This window comes from Bufo gargarizans, chromosome 9, assembly GCF_014858855.1.
Source record: "Bufo gargarizans isolate SCDJY-AF-19 chromosome 9, ASM1485885v1, whole genome shotgun sequence".
Classification (NCBI taxonomy): domain Eukaryota; kingdom Metazoa; phylum Chordata; class Amphibia; order Anura; family Bufonidae; genus Bufo; species Bufo gargarizans.
The window spans coordinates 189,659,008-189,679,126 of NC_058088.1; the positions used below are offsets into that span (position 1 = coordinate 189,659,008).

At 43.8% G+C, this 20,119-nt stretch overlaps 1 protein-coding gene across 1 annotated transcript; it reads left to right on the forward strand.

Annotated features, from left to right (window-relative positions):
* The first annotated feature begins 1,016 nt into the window (after window positions 1-1,016).
* Window positions 1,017-13,373, forward strand: SLC34A3 (solute carrier family 34 member 3). The gene is made up of 13 exons (XM_044268774.1): window positions 1,017-1,086; window positions 5,036-5,173; window positions 5,782-5,889; window positions 5,979-6,107; window positions 6,188-6,331; window positions 7,173-7,284; window positions 7,435-7,630; window positions 7,756-7,851; window positions 8,212-8,329; window positions 9,186-9,353; window positions 10,630-10,746; window positions 11,060-11,184; window positions 12,169-13,373. The coding sequence occupies exons 2-13, from the start codon at window positions 5,080-5,082 to the stop codon at window positions 12,679-12,681; spliced, it is 1,920 nt and encodes a 639-aa protein (XP_044124709.1). The 5' UTR covers window positions 1,017-1,086; window positions 5,036-5,079; the 3' UTR covers window positions 12,682-13,373.
* Window positions 13,374-20,119: the final 6,746 nt, after the last annotated feature.

A 20,119-nucleotide genomic window follows, 5' to 3' on the forward strand; every position in this document is an offset into this window, starting at 1 on the left:
CATATTCACGAAAGCTCAGGGATTGTGGGAAGACACAGAAATAGTGGTAAAAATGGTTACATTTCCTTAGCTTCCTATCTCCTACCTCTGTAACTGTGTGTCAGTCCTCACCGTATTGCCGATTGTCCTGGCGGAGTGTCAGTCTGCACTGTAGTCCTATCATTATATTCACGAAAGCTCAGGGATTGTGGGAAGACACAGAAATAGTGGTAAAAATGGTTACATTTCCTTAGCTTCCTATCTCCTACCTCTGTGACTGTGTGTCAGTCCTCACCGTATTGCCGACTGTCCTGGCGGAGTGTCAGTCTTCACTGTAGTCCTATCATTATATTCACGAAAGCTCAGGGATTGTGGGAAGAGACAGAAATAGTGGTAAAAATGGTTACATCTCCTACCTCTGTGACTGTATGTCAGTCCTTACTGTATTTCTGGAATTATTTTGATGGACCAGTAAGCTCAGCAGGAACAGACCCTTTTATGTCAGTCTGCACTGTTTTCCTAGCATTATATTTGTGAACCAGCTTGTGGTGAAATGGTTAAATTCCCCTAGAGCCCTCTCTCCTATCTCTGTGTCAGTCTTCACTGTAAGCCCTGCCATTGCATTCATCAGCCGTTAACTTCGGCAATAGTGGATAGACACTGGAAAAGTTGGGTAAATGAATACTTACATCCCTCTGACCGTGTGTCAGTCTTCACTGTAGTTCTGACATTCTATTCATGAGGCAGGAAGCTTAGGATGTGCTGAACTATGGGTCCTACCAAGATAGAAGAGGGGAGGGGGAGGTCACAGTATGGAATGGATGTAAATAGTGAACAAGGTGATTGTTATTATGTACTTAACCCCCCCGGAGATAATATTGATAACGTGAGCATAGTAAACAGGACAATATATCTCAGCAGCAAATGAGAACAGCGCCACCTGAGAGAAAAAAACACCGCGTCCGATAAACATTAATAATGGGAGCAATAGAAAGTGACGAGCTGCTGAGAAGGCAAAAAACTTTGACCTCGCTCCTGGAGGTTTATATAGGGGGCGAGCACCTCTGCTCCTCGCATTTGGGCCAGCTGCAGAGCCTGCTCTCACCGGTAAGTGACTTCTCCGGTTATCACTCTCAATGGTGGGGGGGGGGGGGGCCAATTAACTTGACAAAGATGGTTTTTCTCCCCAAGATATTGTATGTTTTGCAAAATTCCCCCAATTTGGTTGCCAAATAATGTATTTAAGATGGTGCATGGGTTAATGGGGGAATTTATTTGGAAAGGAGGATAAAAAAAAAAGGGGGTCTTTCCCTTCCAAATCGGTATCTATATTTCTTAATGGCACAATATGAACACATGAAGGTGAGTGAAGAAAGCCCCTTGTTGGGAGGGAAAGTATTGAACAAGGGGTTGTCCCGGGATTTTGTGTATAGAGCTGAGGACATGGGCTGCTAGATGCCGCTAGCACATCCGCAATACCCAGTCCCCATAGCTCTGTGTGCTTTTATTGTGTCAAAAAAACCTGATTTGATACATATGCTAATTACCCTGAGATGTGTCCTGTACGTGAGATGAGTCAGGGGACAGGACACATCTCAGGGTAATTTGCATTTGTATCAAATCGGTTTTTTTGACACAATAAAAGCACACAGAGCTATAGGGACTGGGTATTGCGGATGTGCTAGCGGCATCTAGCAGCCCATGTCCTCAGCTCTATACACAAAATCCCTGTGACAGGTTCCCTTAAGGGTAATCAGGTTAGTTTGCTGGAAGTATTAGAATCAGGCACTTTTTGGGGAATACAAGCACTAATAACCGAATACTGAATTTATTGGAGAGAAATACAAGAAAATAATGGGGATAAAAGGAATGGAATATTATATATTAATATGGAATACTATTAATTTACGTGAGATTCAGAAAATTAGGCAATAGGTAACTTGGGAGACTGGAGGGGTTCGTTTGTCACGTTTTTGATGGGGATAAATTGAAGGAATTTGGGATGTTAAGAAAAGATTATTTAGAATATTAGCAAATAAGGGAAGCAATCAGTTCATCAGCAGAGGTGGGAAATATAAAGGAGCCGCTTCGGGAAATGCTGATCAGTTTCTCAGGGATGGAAAGGATAAAGGAGATATCAGATGCTAATGAAATTAATACAAATAGAGAGAAAAATACCAGAGAAAAAAGGAAAAAAAAAGATATTGATGGTTTGTCAGATGAGAAATGGGAAGATGGTTTGAGTAGCGGTCCGTGGTCCCTTGGTCGCAGTAAGGGCCTCACACGGGGCTTCTCAGTTCTTCCTTATCCAAAGGTTACATCGTACACCTCTAATGCCTCCTCCATGTGTCAATCACTTGCACCAATGCATCCACTCCATGCCAGTCTCTGCACCGATGCCTCCACCTTGTGCCAGTCATTGCACTGATGCCTCCACCTTGTGCCAGTCATTGCACTGATCCCGCTACCCTGTGCCAGTCATTGCACTGATGCTTCTACCCTGTGCCAGTCATTGCATTGATGCCTCTACCCTGTGCCAGTCATTGCATTGATGCCTCTACCCTGTGACAGTCATTGCATTGATGCCTCTACCCTGTGCCAGTCATTGCATTGATGCCTCTACCCTGTGCAAGTCATTGCATTGATGCCTCTACCCTGTGCCAGTCATTGCACTGATGCCTCTACCCTGTGCCAGTCATTGCACTGATGCCTCTACTCTGTGCCAGTCATTGCACTGATGCCTCCACCCTGTGCCAGTCATTGCATTGATGCCTCCACCTTGTGCCAGTCATTGCACTGATGCCTCTACCCTGTGCCAGTCATTGCACTGATACCTCTACCCTGTGCCAGTCATTGCACTGATGCCTCTACCCTGTGCCAGTCATTGCACTGATGCCTCCATCCTGTGCCAGTCACTGCACCAATGCCTCCACCCTGTGTCAGTCATTGCACTGATGCCTCCATCCTGTGCCAGTCACTGCACCAATGCCTCCACCCTGTGCAAGTCATTGCACTGATGCCTCCACCTTGTGCCAGTCATTGCATTGATGCCTCTACCCTGTGCCAGTTACTGCACCAATGTCTCCATCCCGTGCCAGTCATGCACTGATGCCTCTGCCATGTCCAGTCACTCTACCAATGCCTCCACCATGTGCCAGTCACTGCATCAATGCCTCCTCCCCGTGACAATCACTACACTGATACCTCCAACCTGTGCCAGTCATTGCACTGATACATCCGCCCTATGCCAGTAATTGCACTGATACATCTGCCCTATGCCAGTAATTGCACTGATACATCTACCCTATGCCAGTCATTGCACTGATACCTCTACCCTGTGCCAGTCATTGCACTGATACCTCTACCCTGTGCCAGTCATTGCACTGATACCTCTACCCTGTGCCAGTCATTGCACTGATACCTCCACCCTGTGCCAGTCATTGCACTGATACCTCCACCCCTGTGTCAGTCATTGCACTGATACATCCGCCCTATGCCAGTCATTGCACTGATACATCCGCCCTATGCCAGTCATTGCACTGATGCCTCCACCCTGTGCCAGTCATTGCACTGATGCCTCCACCCTGTGCCAGTCATTGCACTGATGCCTCCACCCTGTGCCAGTCAGGGCACGGACTACATACATGGTCGGGTCTCCTTAATGATAACCTCTGCTCCCCCCCCCCCCCCCCCCCCCTTCCCCAAAAAGTTGCTCTCTCTCTCTCTCTCTCTTTCAAAGCCAAACCCACCGATTTTAGGCTGATCCCCTTATGTGTATGGGTCATACCAACACCTCAGCAAATGTGGGGGGGGGGTAGGAGGATCAAGCATACTGGATTTCAACATGTCAGATCCTTTTATCCCCATTTGAGATACGATGTCAGGCAACAGCTTATTCTCCTCTCCTCATTGAGAACACATGCATACTCAGCCGAACCAAGCATTCATATGTACAGGGGGGAGAGCTCTCTTTGCATTTTCCATTAACATCACATGAACTGAGAGGTCCCTCCTCTTCTGAAATACTCTGTGCTGCCCGGGCTTCTTCCACTATCAGTCAGTGATCTCCCACATTGCCCCTGTCACATACAGCCCTGTCCCTACTGACATCATCCCTGGAGTCAAAAGGTCCCTCCTCTACTGAAATGCTCTGTGCTGCTGTTGGAAACTGCTCCATCCATTATCAGTCTGTGACCTCCCCCCCCCGTCTTCATCAGGTCTTTACACCATGGAGCAGAGGAGCAGAGGACACCTTTACCATACAAAAGCATTGCGTTCATACGGCCATAAATAGTTACAACCTTCCGCACTTTGTACGAGCGAAGAACCAGAAAGAATGAACAAGTCAAAGATACTCGCAGAATATTTGCAGAGTGGCAATTACTTAAAAAAAGCAGTGAGATAACGTATGTACACGTGTGAAGACTTCAAGGAGCTGCTCACTTAAAGGACCCAGCACCTGAAGTCAATGGATTGTCTTGAACTAAGGTCCATCATCTTGGGTATTAATGAAGGTCCAAGCTCTGATAGATGATGATACACTGCCACACATGGGAGAAAATACAGCAAGTGGACAATCCCTTTGAGGAACTGTCCTTCAAAAATCTAAATAATACTGGTTGACATTTATGCATGCAGTGTATGAAGTCTCCAACCTGTGAAGACTTTATACACTGCAGGTTCTTCCACCCAGGTAATGGCCTGGAGGGCTGTAGAAGAGACCTCCCACTCTTGGTGGCATGTCACAAACTTGTAAAGGTTGTCAAGCTCCTCCCACCACACAAAGGTGGGACATCTTTGAAGTTGTAGCTTTGGCGCGACTTCAAGGATGATGAACTTTAGGAGAGAATCCATGGGCACTTCAGAATTTGGAACCCTAATGTGTATTGATACGGTAATTTTTGAATTCCTTTAAGGAGTGGAGTTGATCTTCAAAGATCATCAATGAGGCCGAAGTCAGTGAAGTTTGTCCTATATAGGACCAACCTTAAAATCTATACGTTCCATGACAATATAGTGTCTGCGCTCCATGTTGATGTGATGTTTTCGTCTGCAGAGTAACACCAGACTTTACAAGAGTCTTAGAGCAAAGCAACCAACATGCCATTCACCAGCAACAACCCACAGGTTCCCTTGCCTGACATGAAGATGACCATCGATGATACTCCCATGAAGGTCCCACAGGACAATCTTGGTAAGACTTGCATGAGTGACATGGAGGTGCCCCCTGACGCTATGGATGGGCGGCCTAGTTCACCTTAGTCCCATATCCTGAGATCACCCTATCCAAGTAAACCCAAAAGGAGTAAACCAAAGGCATAGCAAGGCAGGGGGTTCTATCAGGGCCTGGAGGATGTTTATAAGGGTCATCACATGGTTGTTTCTATTAAGGATTTAAGGGTTCAGTCTCTCTACTAAATCAGAAAAAAATCTGTTTACTAATGAAAAATCTGATTACTAAAGAAAAATCTGATTAATACTGCAGGCTGGGATGTGGAACAGCATTGAGATGAGTCAATGGGTCATACAGGTTGCAATGGATACGCACTCTTATAAATCAGTCCTCAGCTAAAGGCTGTGGCAGAAATCAGATTTTATTACATACTTTCACTAGTTTCACTTCGTCCAGGAAGGGCTGTACTAAATCACCCCCACAAGCCCTGTGATCTGTGTAAGGAGGCACAATTAGGTTGTGGTATATAAGTTCCCTATGGGGCAAGTACAGAGCCCCTTTAAGACATAGTAGATCCCAATGTCCAGGGCCATGTACTGAGCCCATACCACTTATATGTTGCTCCTTAGACTCCGCCTTCACATTATCCATGGATTTGGCACCATATGAAGAAGTACATGAAGAATTTGATCCGTGGGCTCTACCAGAACTTCAAGCCTCTGGTCCTTCCTGGAAAGGTGGGTTATTTTTGTAGCTGTTGTTTACTAGTATTCCCCAGTATCTTCCCTTGATATTACTGGTGATATTATATATGATCATTCTTTAGAGTTGAACAACAAACAGAGGGTAAAACGTGTCGTAAGTGGGATCGTGAAGGGCTGTCTTCTCATTGGGTTCCTCTACTTGTTCATCTGTTCCTTGGACGTTCTGAGCTCAGCATTCCAGCTTGTTGGAAGTAAGTGACCCATTCTCTCTTGTGATATGTGTCCTCATCTTCAGAATGTATCAAGGATCTCAATATGTCTTGTATCTTAGGTAAACTCACAGGAGATATCTTCAGCGATAACGATGTTCTTGCCAATCCCATTGCCGGCCTGGTCATTGGTGTGCTGGTGACAGTACTGGTGCAGAGCTCAAGTACCTCATCTTCCATCATTGTCAGCATGGTTTCATCTGGAAGTAAGGACTGGTTGGCTCATGGTTGGGTTGAGTTTGGTTGTATATAAAGCAGGTATTTGATGAATAAGTCTAAAATTTTAGTTGGGTTGATGGGTAGGTATAGCATTTCAGGGTTTGGTTTCATATGAAATAAGGACTTGATAGGTAGACACCTTGAGGGTGGAAGATAAAGACCTTCTAAGCCCAGCATTTTAGGCTTTGGGTTCAGTTTATGAAGTGAGGATTAGTTGGGTAGAAATAATAGGTATCTTGAGGGTGGATGTTGAAGACCGCAGTCTAGATTTTGAGGGTTGGGTTAAGTAGGGTAGAATATGATGTAGGGATATATTGGGTAGACATGATGAGACCCCTTGAGGGTGGATGGTGAAGACCTTCTAAATTCAGTATTTCAGGTTTGGGTTCGGTTTATGAAGTAAGGACTAGCTGGAGGATGTTGAAGACCCAAGTCTAGAATTTGGTGGTTGGGCTGAGTAGGGTGGTATACAAAGTAAGGATTTGTTGAGTAAGTCATTCTAGGGTTGGATTGAATTGCAAGGACTAGTTAGTTAAGTTAACATGTTGGGGTTGGGTTGAGTTGGGTTACATTTGACAAATAATTTGTGGGGTAAGTCTTGCATTTGGTGAAGGGTTGAGTTGGGTTTGATATGAAGCAACAACTTGTTAGTTAAGTTGGCGTTTCAGGTTGGGTTGAGTTGCATGGGAAGCAAGGATTTATTGCGTAGACATGATGAGGCATCTTGAGGGTAGACAGTGAAGACCTAACTCTAGCACTTAATGGTAGAGCTGAGCTTGGTTGCATATGAAGAACATTTTACCCAATATGACTCCTGTTCTTCCCTAGTTCTGAATGTGAAAGCTTCTATTCCCATCATCATGGGGGTCAATGTGGGAACATCGGTAACCAGCACCTTGGTGTCTTTGGCTCAATCTGGAGACCGCAATGAATTTCGAAGGTAGAGTCCTTGAGCTTATCTATATGGTTTTGGGTTACGTCTATAAGGCTTATAAAGTATAGTAGTACCCTTTGGAGATGCCCCATGACTATGGGCTTGTGCCAACCTCCCAAGTGCACACTATAATGGACATGAACTGGTTTGTTCTAGGGCGTTTGGAGGTTCCGCTGTGCATGGAATGTTCAACTGGTTGACAGTCATCATTCTGCTACCTATCGAGCTTGGAACAGGATACCTCTTTTACGTCTCTGATGCTATTATCAAGAGTTTTAACATCCATGCAGGAGGAGACGCACCGGATATTCTTAAAGTCATCACCCGGCCTTTAACTGATCTCATCGTCAAGGTAAGATGTCAGCCCCCTTTAAGTGATAAAGATTCCTCGTTCCCTGAAATGAGCTGCTAACACTGTAGACCCCGGACTGTCACCAGATCTTCCAGCTCAGTGGCTTTCAATTTCATGTCTTGTAGCTGGACAGCTCCGTTATCGCCGGAAACGCTATTGGAAATGAAGAATTTGCAAACAAAAGCCTGATCAAGAGATGGTGCGTCACCACCGAAACAAATGTAAGCAAGGGTATCATGCGGCAGTTCACCAGGCAGCCATTACTGCTTACTGTATTGAAACAGTACTGTGACGCTGCTTAGAAACAGCCAAAATGTATGGAATGTCAGATAGATTGCAAGTGGGGCGCTGTTCCATTAGTGGCTATGGTAAGTATGTGGTTGAAAGTGGTACTGCAGGTCATACAATAACTTTCTATCATTGTAAGGAGATATTGAGTGAAAATCAAAACTTTTATTCTAAAAATCAGTAGGATGTTAGGTGAAAGACTTCCACAATGGAAAATTATGTGTGTAACTACCGTATATGTGCAGGCAATGATATGTGTGACAATTATCATTGGATACTGTCGGCTGTTGCAGGTAACAGAATACATAGCAGCCACAAATCTGACTAACTGCAGCGCTGTCACCTGTTTCACCAATGCAAGTGGAACGTTCATAGAAAATACCGTCACAAATAAAGAGAATGTGGAGAGATGTAAGTAAATGATTCCTCTGCATTTTTCAAGATCTCTGCTTGTTGTCAGTAAGTGGAAACATCGATCACATTCAGAAGGTCAGACAGCACTACAATGTATCGGTCTAGACCAGGCATGCTCAACCTGCGGCCCTCCAGCTATTGTAAAACTACAACTCCCACAGTGCCCTGCTGTAGGCTGTTCGGGCATGCTGGGAGTTGTAGTTTTGCAACAGCTGGAGGGCCGCAGGCTGAGCATGCCTGGTCTAGACAATTCCCTACACGGCAACACCAATTTATCCTCTGTCCTGGCGTCCAGGTTGACAGTTCTTACTTACACGGATACGTTGTAACGAGCCTCTATATATAAGTGACCCGCTTAAAGATCACTTCTCAGCAGGATCAACACTACTAAACCAAGCACACTGTCTTGTAGGGTTGAATCTGCTGATTAAAACGATACTTGTCTTGTGAAAATCGGGCGTGCTGTTCCCGAGAAAAATATACTTTCATTCTTCATGCACATGAGGGCTGCAGTGCAGCGAGGGGCGTGGTCAGCAGTGACAAGCTAAGAACTAGCCACGCCCCTTCATGCACTAAAGCCATCATGTGCTTAAAGAATAAAAACTTTTTTTTGGGGGGACACCACAACCGATTCTCACAAGACAGGTATCATTTTAATCAGCAGGATCAGCCCTACCAAACAGTGTGCCTTGTTTAATAGAGTTGATCCTGCTGGAAAATGTTCTTTAAGGATGACTGTAGACTAAATTGGTCCCAGGCAGCTCTTGTTTCATTATATATTATATATCCTGGAAGGCTAAGAATCTTGATCCTTGGGGTGTATGAGAATAGTTCTCCTGCTCTTCTTTATTAGGTACCCATATTTTTGCCTATGCCAACCTCCCAGACATAGCGGTGGGCTTCATCCTCCTGACCGCCTCTCTGCTGGTCCTCTGCACATGTCTCATCCTTATCGTCAAGCTTCTCAACTCCGTCCTGAAGGGCCAGATCGCTCATATCATCAAGAAGATCATTAATGCAGGTGAGCACCGAGGCCGACACAAGGGCCACAAAGCCCAGGAAACGGAAGGCCTCTTGCACACGAACGATACGGATTAGGTCCGGATGCGTTAGGAAAACTCGCACCATACCGCAAGCAAGTTCAGTCAGTTTTGTCTGCGATTGAATTCAGCGGTTCAGTATTTTTTTGCGCGGGTGCGATGCGTTTTGATGCGTTTTTCACGCGTGTGATAAAAAACTGAAGGTTTGCAAACAACATCTCTTAGCAACCATCAGTGAAAAACGCACTTGCTTGCGGATGCGATGCGTTTTTCACGCAGCCCCATTCACTTCTATAGGGCCAGGGCTGCGTGAAAAACGCAGAATATAGAACGCGCTGCGATTCTTACGTGACGCAGAACTGATGCGTGAAAAACAACGCTCATGTACACAGAACCATTGAAATAAATGGGTCCGGATTCAGTGCGGGCGCAATGCGTTCGCATCACGCATTGCGCCTGTGCGGAAAACTCGCTCTTATGAAAAGGGGCCTAGGAGTTGCAAGCTATGAGTCCTTGGAGCAAAAGATACCTGAGGGGCATCAACTAAATGTCATCCACTGTGTGAGACGAGGGCCCGTCCACCAGATAGAAAAATGTCCGAAACAATATTACCATTTGCAACTGCAGAGCAATAGTGTCATCTACTGGCAGCACATAGATATTATATATCATAACCAGCTGTACGTATATAATTATATACAGGAGATACCCAGGTTATACCAGCTGTACATATATCATTATATACAGGAGATGCCCAGGTTATACCAGCTGCACATATATCATTATATACAGGAGATGCCCAGGTTATACCAGCATGGTCCATATCACTATATACAGAAGATGTATAACTTATACCAGCTGTACATATATAATTATATACAGGAGATACCCAGGTTATACCAGCTGTACATATATAATTATATACAGGAGATGCCCAGGTTATACCAGCTGTACATATATCATTATATACAGGAGATGCCCAGGTTATACCAGCTGTACATATATCATTATATACAGGAGATGCCCAGGTTATACCAGCATGGTCCATATCACTATATACAAGAAAATGTATAACTTATACCAGCTGTACATATATAATTATATACAGGAGATGCCCAGGTTATACCAGCTGTACGTATATAATTATATACAGGAGATGCCCAGGTTATACCAGCTGTACATATATAATTATATACAGGAGATGCCCAGGTTCTACCAGTATGATCCGTCTCACTGTTTTCCTTTATATACCTACAGACTTTCCATTCCCATTCAGTTGGCTCTCCGGATATTTGGCGATTATTGTTGGCGCTATAATGACGTTCGTGGTCCAGAGCAGTTCTGTCTTCACTGCAACTATTGTGCCTTTAATGGGTGAGTGAAATAGAACATACATGGAAGATATAGGACACAGGGTCAAGTATTACAGTGTTTTATCATTAGGCCTATGCACGAGCACCTCTCTTGTCCATGGACTATGCCTGGTATTCAACCCCAGTTACTTGCTGTAATACCACAGACAGCCTATGGACAAGAGAGGCGCTGTTTATGGAGAAACAAAAATCGGATCCTTTTAGCTAATCCAAGATAACCCATTTTGTAAGAATCATTCAGTGGCAATGATAGTAATTGAGAAGCCATATTTAGTGGTTTAAGGTCATGGCATCCTAAATGTCTTGTTTTTCAGGTGTCGGGGTCATAAGCATGAACAGGGCATACCCCTTATTCCTCGGATCTAATATCGGAACTACCACCACAGCGGTGTTGGCAGCCTTGGCCAGTCCTGCAGAGTCCCTGAGTGAATCAGTACAGGTAAAATGACTTGTAATACCCTGACTATCCTGAAGCCATGGTGGCGCTAGACTCTTAAGTTGACTATACATGTTACAATGTTCTCCTGTGCATGGAGCTATACAGATATAAATTCTAGCCTGATGTCGAGGGCAAACAATGGGGTAAGGACTTAACTTTCCCTGGAAAACAGAGGTCCAAAGGGTGCCAAAGAACCACCCATAAACCTATACATGTCTGTGGATGCCAATAAAAATGGTGGCACCCACTGACAACATCCTATGGGGTAAGGGGTTTCAAGGACTTATCCAGCAAACTGGGCCACTCTTGTCTGCTGGCCATGACTGATATTGCAGCTAATGCCCATTCAAGGTGGGCCCATACGTCCAATGAGTAGTCCAAAAATACCCCATGTAGGGGGGGGGGGGGGGATCAGAAGAAAATATAGATTCAGACTATTTATATAGAGAAGGGAAGGATCTAAGCTCAATAAGTTCCAGTGGTCAAAGTAGGGTCCAGGGACACTATAGGACCATTCAGACATTGGTTCCTTTATAAGGTCCTTTGAGAGAGCGTACCCAACCTCTGTTATTGCAGGAGATGAAGAACTGGTCCAAGGGCCATGGAGTGGCAAATGAAAACATCATGCCCTTCAGTCAGTGGTGGGAATTCTGGCCCTGCCGTCCAAAGTTCAATCACAGAACTTTTTGTCCTGCAGATTTCAGGGGGACTTTAGCACCAAGTCAGGAGCTATATACCGTACATTAATACATGACTTGTCCCCACCTGAACCCTCATGACAAGGTACTGAATATTGGGAGTCTACCAAGGCTTTTCTGACTAGGAACTATTCATCTGTGTCCTGAAGAAGCTCTACAAGTTAATAGCAGCTGCAATTGTCCAGTCTTGAAGAAGCTCTACAAGTTGATAACACATCTAGATGTCCTAGTCATCAAAAAATCTCCACAAGTTGATAACACATCTAAATTGTCTTCTCTGTTCCAGGTGGCTTTCATCCACTTGTTCTTCAACCTCACCGGCATCGTTCTCTGGTATGTTGTTCCTTATTTTCGTCTTCCCATCCACGTGGCCAAGAAATTTGGAAATATCACAGCCAAGTACCGCTGGTTTGCCGTTTTGTACCTGCTCCTCACCTTCCTAATCATACCTTTGGCCATATTTGGCCTGTCCATGGCTGGATGGATTGTCCTAGCTGCCGTGGGTGGTCCTCTCCTCTTCTTGTTCATTGTCGTCATCATCATTAGTGTCCTTCAGAAGAGGTTCCCTAAATGCCTTCCGTCTTTCTTGAGAAACTGGGACTTCCTTCCCCTCTGGTTACACTCCTTGGCTCCTTGGGACAGGCTTATCTTCAAAATGTGCGGCTGCTGTTGTAAGAAATGCTCCCAGCACACGGACAACGAAGAAGAAAAATCAAAAGATCTCTTGCCCGTGGATATCCCATCCCTTGAGACTCACTGCTACGAAAATCCGGACTATGTTCAATCACAAGATCTATGACCACTCTTTCCCTACCACGGACTAAAAATTCCCACTCTCACTAAGACTCTCCCAAATTATTTATGGCAAATAAAAATATTTTTTTTTGTATTTTATTAAAATTCTTGCTTTTTGTACGTAGCTCTGCTCCAGAGAACCAAGCACATTGGCATCTGGATCACGTGACCATGTTATACAGGCCCGAGCCCTAGTACTTGATATTTAGCAGCTTCTCATCGTAAAATTCAAAAAGTAAGGTTAATATAATAATCTTTGCAGGGGTGAGGGTAAAGCCTTAGCTCCAATCTCAGCAGCTACTAGGAGGTCACAGACAAAGACATACACGAAAAATATCAAAAAAATATGTATTGTAATGTAGTGTAGATCCCTCCCCAGTTCGGTCCTACCAAGTGCTAAGTGTCAGTATTCCCTGCACTCTTGGTATTCTATATATGAACCAGGAAGATTAAGATGAGCAATGCTATAGGAGGACAGAAGAAACAGCACGTCAAATGAAACAACTGCCTTAAACAAAGCCCAACTGTCACCTATGGGACCTCCCGGAATAGACCACAGCATCTGTAAGGTCAATGCAGATTGCCTGCCAGGAGAATCACATTCTGCAGTACCCAGCAGATAACTGCAAAATGGCAGACATGGGTGTTCAGCCTTTCATGTATGAAATAAAAAAATAAAAAAACAAAGATCTCAAACTGGTCATTTGTCTTCTTGGGTGTGGTCACTGGCTCATTACAACTGACAAACTACAAAAAAGAAAAACATGGCAAAAATGTTATTTAGGAATTATATCAATCTAGAGAGGAACTAGAGTCTCATATACAATGTCTATAATACCGCTCCTATGTACAAGGATATAACTACTATAATACTGCCTCCTATGTACAAGAATATAACTACTATAATACTGCTCCTATGTACAAGAATATAACTACTATAATACTGCTCCTATGTACAAGAATATAACTACTATAATACTGCTCCTATGTACAAGTATATAACTACTATAATACTGCCTCCTATGTACAAGAATATAACTACTATAACACTGCCTCCTATGTACAAGGATATAACTACTATAATACTGCCTCCTATGTACACGACTATAACTACTATAATACTGCTCCTATGTACAATAATATAACTACTATAATACTGCTCCTATGTACAGGAATATAACTATTATAATACTGTTCCTATATACAAGAATATAACTACTATAATACTGCTCCTATGTACAAGAATATAACTACTATAATACTGCCTCCTATGTACAAGAATATAACTACTATAATACTGCTCCTATGTACAGGAATATAACTACTATAATACTGCTCCTATGTACAAGAATATAACTACTATAATACTGCTCCTATGTACAAGAATATAACTACTATAATACTGCTCCTATGTACAAGAATATAACTACTATAATACTGCTCCTATGTACAAGAATATAACTACTATAATACTGCCTCCTATGTACAAGAATATAACTACTATAATACTGCCTCCTATGTACAAGAATATAACTACTATAATACTGCCTCCTATGTACAGAATATAACTACTATAATACTGCTCCTATGTACAAGAATATAACTACTATAATACTGCTCCTATGTACAAGAATATAACTGCTATAATACTGCTCCTGTGTACAAGAATATAACTACTATAATACTGCCTCCTATGTACAAGAATATAACTACTATAATACTGCCTCCTATGTACAAGAATATAACTACTATAATACTGCCTCCTATGTACAAGAATATAACTACTATAATACTGCTCCTATGTACAAGAATATAACTACTATAATACTGCTCCTATGTACAAGAATATAACTACTATAATACTGCCTCCTATGTACAAGAATACAACTACTATAATACTGCTCCTATGTACAAGAATATAACTACTATAATACTGCTCCTATGTACAAGAATATAACTACTATAATACTGCCTCTTATGTACAAGGATATAACTACTATAATACTGCCTTTTATGTACAAGAATATAACTACTATAATACTGCTCCTATGTACAAGAATATAACTACTATAATACTGCCTCCTATGTACAAGAATATAACTACTATAATACTGCTCCTATGTACAAGAATATAACTACTATAATACTGCTCCTATGTACAAGAATATAACTACTATAATACTGCCTCCTATGTACAAGAATATAACTACTATAATACTGCTCCTATGTACAAGAATATAACTACTATAATACTGCTTCTATGTACCAGAATATAACTACTATAATACTGCTCCTATGTACAAGAATATAACTACTATAATACTGCTCCTATGTACTAGAATATAACTACTATAATACTGCTCCTATGTACAAGAATATAACTACTATAATACTGCCTCCTATGTACAAGAATATAACTACTATAATACTGCCTCCTATGTACAAGAATATAACTACTATAATACTGCCTCCTATGTACAAGAATATAACTACTATAATACTGCCTCCTATGTACAAGAATATAACTACTATAATACTGCCTCCTATGTACAAGAATATAACTACTATAATACTGCTCCTATGTACAAGAATATAACTACTATAATACTGCTCCTATGTACAAGAATATAACTACTATAATACTGCCTCCTATGTACAAGGAATATAACTACTATAATACTGCCTCCTATGTACAGGAATATAACTACTATAATACTGCTCCTATGTACAGAATATAACTACTATAATACTGCTCCTATGTACAGGAATATAACTACTATAATACTGCTCCTATGTACAAGAATATAACTACTATAATACTGCTCCTATGTACAAGAATATAACTACTATAATACTGCCTCCTATGTACAAGAATATAACTACTATAATACTGCTCCTATGTACAAGAATATAACTACTATAATACTGCTCCTATGTACAAGAATATAACTACTATAATACTGCCTCCTATGTACAAGGAATATAACTACTATAATACTGCCTCCTATGTACAAGAATATAACTACTATAATACTGCTCCTATGTACAAGAATATAACTACTATAATACTACTATAATACTGCTCCTATGTACAAGAATATAACTACTATAATACTGCTCCTATGTACAAGAATAGAACTACTATAATACTACCTCCTATGTACAAGAATATAACTACTATAATACTGCTCCTATGTACAAGAATATAACTACTATAATACTGCTCCTATGTACAAGAATATAACTGCTATAATACTGCCTCCTATGTACTAGAATATAACTACTATAATACTGCCTCCTATGTACAAGAATATAACTACTATAATACTGCTCCTATGTACAAGAATATAACTACTATAATACTGCTCCTATGTACAAGAATATAACTACTATAATACTGCTCCTATGTACAAGAATATAACTACTATAATACTGCTCCTATATACAAGAATATAACTACTACGGCGGAGCTTGGCTGCCTAGCTGAATGGCTGTGTCCTGCTGAGCTCCTCATCCTTACCGGTGACTTAACCCCTTAATTCAGCACACAGCACCGCTTTTATGGGCAGAACGGGCAAGGATCGTGTTAAAGATCAAGCTGATCCATCTCCTAGGAGATCCAGACAGGCTGATATGGATCATTTCCTAAAAAAGCATCCGAAGCTGAGGTCGGCTGAGACCCCCAAGATGGCCCCCGCTATAGCCCCAGCATCTGATATGGAGGAAGACACTGATGGCGGCAGCGTCTCAGATGCCTCCACCTGCAAGTCAAGGAGGCAGAGAGGCTCATTCACTAAGGCGGCACTACTGGAGGTGCTGAATTCGGCTCTAGCCCCGATTAAAAAGGACTTATCCGACATTAAAGAAGATCTCCGGAGCATCGGCCACCGCGTGTCTGATTTGGAAGGCGCGCAGGAGGCGGCTCTCCGACGGGAAGAGAAGACATTCAAGGCGCTCAATTCACACACTGACCTTCTCAACGATGCAGCTCCTGAGGGTTGAAGACCAGGAGAACCGGAGCCGGAGGAGAAATCTGAGGATCCGTGGGCTCCCTGAAGTAATAGCAAGTGAAGCGCTGGAGAAAGTGGCGCGGGAAGTGTTCGCTGACCTGCTGGGGCCTGAGAGAGCGGAGCGCATAGTGATAGAGAGGATCCACAGGGCGCTTAGGCCTAAGCCTAAGAATACCGATCCCCCAAGAGATGTCATCTGCGGTCTGCTTAGCTTCATCGATACCGCTGCGCTCATGAGGGCTGGCAGAGAATCGGATCGCCTGCACTATGAAGGTACCCCGATTATGTTTTTTCAGGACCTGGCCCCGTCCACTTTAGTGAAAAGGCGCATCCTCAAGCCGCTCCTCGAGGCTCTTAGAGCATCAGCTACCCCGTTCCGGTGGCTTTATCCGTTCGGGATCGCGGTCCTCAAAAACGGACGCCAGGTCTCCATTCGTACGCCGAGGGATCTTCAGGCCAGCTGGGATCAATTGGGATTGAACCCGATTGACATCCCCTCCTGGATGCCGGCCGACATTGAGGACCCCCCTCTCCCGCCACCTCGTGCAGCTGATTGGCGACAGGTCTATAATAAAAAGTCGCCCAAAGCCAGGGCTGAGAAGTCTGCTAACTCCCCTACATGAGCAGGGGATCACCCTTTGGAAGATTTTCATTTAGTTCCAGCTCCAGTTCAGCTTGCCTGGGACTTAGTGCCTTACAGTGAAGTGACTTGAAGCTTCCCTGATTGCTGGTAAGATATGGGCCTGAGTTCATGTCCGCCTGTTGTGGAAACCAAGAGTTCCAACTTCCAGTTCCAGATCACCTAGTTCTAATTTTTCATACGGTCTATCTGTAGTTCTTGTTCTTGCCTACCCCCTGCCCTTTTCTCAATCTGCAGGGGTTAACCCGGTACTACCTCTGGGTCACCTTTCCCCTGTGTGATGGCCAGTAAGTGGCCCGTTATAGCTCTGCGGGACCCCCCACCTGACAGACCCCGGCTGGTAGCCATAATGAGAAAGGGTCGCACAGTCGGGTGCTCAGTAGAGCTCTCTCTGCAATATGTCTTTGCATTATTATGTACCTTACCTGTTTGTCTCCCCTCCTTCCCTTGTGTGTCTCCCCTCCCCCTCCTACACCATCAGATGTCATATATTGCATTGTCAGATGCTGATTGTCCATTTTTTATTTCAGAATGTCGTCTATTGTGATTTCATCCTTTAACGCCGGGGAATGAACGAGCCTTGCAAGCGGTCCCAAATCCTGGCCCTTTTACAGAGGGATAAAGTGTCTATAGCCTTCTTTCAGGAAACCCACTTCCGAGAGGGTAAGACCCCCAAATTGCCCCCCAAACGGTTTTCCAATGGTTCCACAGCACTTACAGTTCGGCTAGCAGGGGTGTCAGCATAGCGATCCACAAACAGCTCCCCTTTAAGCACTCTGCCGTCTCTGCAGACCCTGAGGGTCGTTACCTGTTTGTTAAGGGCACTATCGCTGACACTCCTGTTACCCTGGCAACTGTATATGCCCCCAATAGAGGACAGGTTGCTTGGCTCGTTCAGACCCTGGGATTACTGTCCTCCTTCAAGGAGGGAATGGTTATATTAGGTGGCGATTTTAATGCTACCCTTGAACCTGCACTAGATTCTTCATCTGGGAAATCGGCCATTACACACATTCGCTTAAGACGCCTCAAACGCGCCTTACAGAGGTTGGGAGTCTTAGATGTTTGGCGTACCACTAACCCCACTGGTAGGGACTTTTCCTTTTACTCAGCAGCTAAATTGTCCTACCATAGGCTAGACTATCTATTTTTATCTAAATCCTTTGCTAATAGGGCTATCGGTTCTCACATAGGGAACATCACCCTGTCTGACCATGCCCCTGTATTCCTGAGCATTTCTCTGCAGGACCTCCCAAAGAGGGAATGGAACTGGCGCATAAACGAGACCATTATCTCGGACCCCTCCCATGCTGCTAAACTCTCCTCTATCATAACTGATTTCTTCACAGCTAACGCTTCAGGCCCTGACTGCACCCTCCCCTTCCATTATTTGGGAAACCCATAAAGCGGTCCTGAGAGGGGAACTAATAGCCTTAGGTGCCCATATTAAACGACAACTGGACTCAGGCTATGGCGACACTTCTCTCTCAGATTCAGGCTCTGGAGCTATCACATAAAACCTCCCAGGCTCTTAGCTGTGCCTCAGAGCTCGCAGAAGCCCGCACTAAGCTCAAAAACCTGATGAATGTCACATCAGCCAAGCTGTTACTCAGAGCCAAATTCCGTTCGTATGCCCACGGAGATAAGGAAACAGGTTAATGTCCGCCCTAGTGCAAGAAGCAGAAAACTGATTCCTTTATCGCTGCAGTTAAGGACAACAATGGCGTGTTGCATAAAAGTACTCCGGATATCGCAAAGTCTTTCTGTGCCTTCTACAGAGACCTATACAATCTTAAAACACCAGACGATTTATCGCCAGAACAGCTAGGAGAAGCAACGGAGAAATTTCTCTCCTCCCTACAGTTACCTGCTATCTCCCCAGCGCAGTCAGCTCAGCTTTTATCACCCGTCACTGACACTGAAATCAGTAAGGTCCTCTCCTCCATACCCTCAGGGAAAAGCCCAGGCCCCGATGGTTTCACCATTTCTTACTATAAAACCTTTAAGCATATTCTAATCCCCCGGTTTAACACCCTGTGTAACTATCTACTTCAAGGAGGTTCCCTCCCGCCCCAGTCGCTTTCAGCCCACATCACGGTAATCCACAAGGAAAATAAAGACCCCCTAAATTGTGGGAGCTACCGCCCAATTTCGCTCCTAAACACGGATGTGAAGTGGTGGGCCAAGATCCTGGCTCAGCGGATTCAGGCGGTTCTCCCTGGCATTATCAACGAAGAGCAGGTGGGATTTGTTTCTGGCAGACAGGGGAGTGAGAATACAGTTTGTGTCATACAATTGATTACGCATGCCCGGAAGCACTCGATACCGCTAGCCCTACTTAGTACGGATGCAGAGAAGGCTTTCGATAGGATTAGCTGGCAATTCATGTCACGAGCATTGTCGAAATTTGGCCTTCCGGATCAGTTCATCCAATCCGTCTTCTCACTGTATTCGCTCCCTTCTGCCAGAATACGTATTAATGGAACACTCTCCCCATCCTTTCCCATCACTAATGGGACGCGGCAGGGCTGCCCACTCTCACCTGCTCTCTTTGTTATTGTCATGGAGACCCTGCTGGCCAAGATCAGGCAGGACCCGGACATTGAAGGACTCACTGTGGGGTCGCAGAGTCATCGGACGGCTGCTTTTGCAGACGATCTTTTAGTCATAACGTCCAATCCCTTAACTTCTTTTCCCAGACTTCAGGCCCTTTTTGAAGAATACGGTAAGGTCTCAAACTTTAAGATTAATTATACAAAGTCACAGGCCCTGAATATCACTTGCCCATCTCC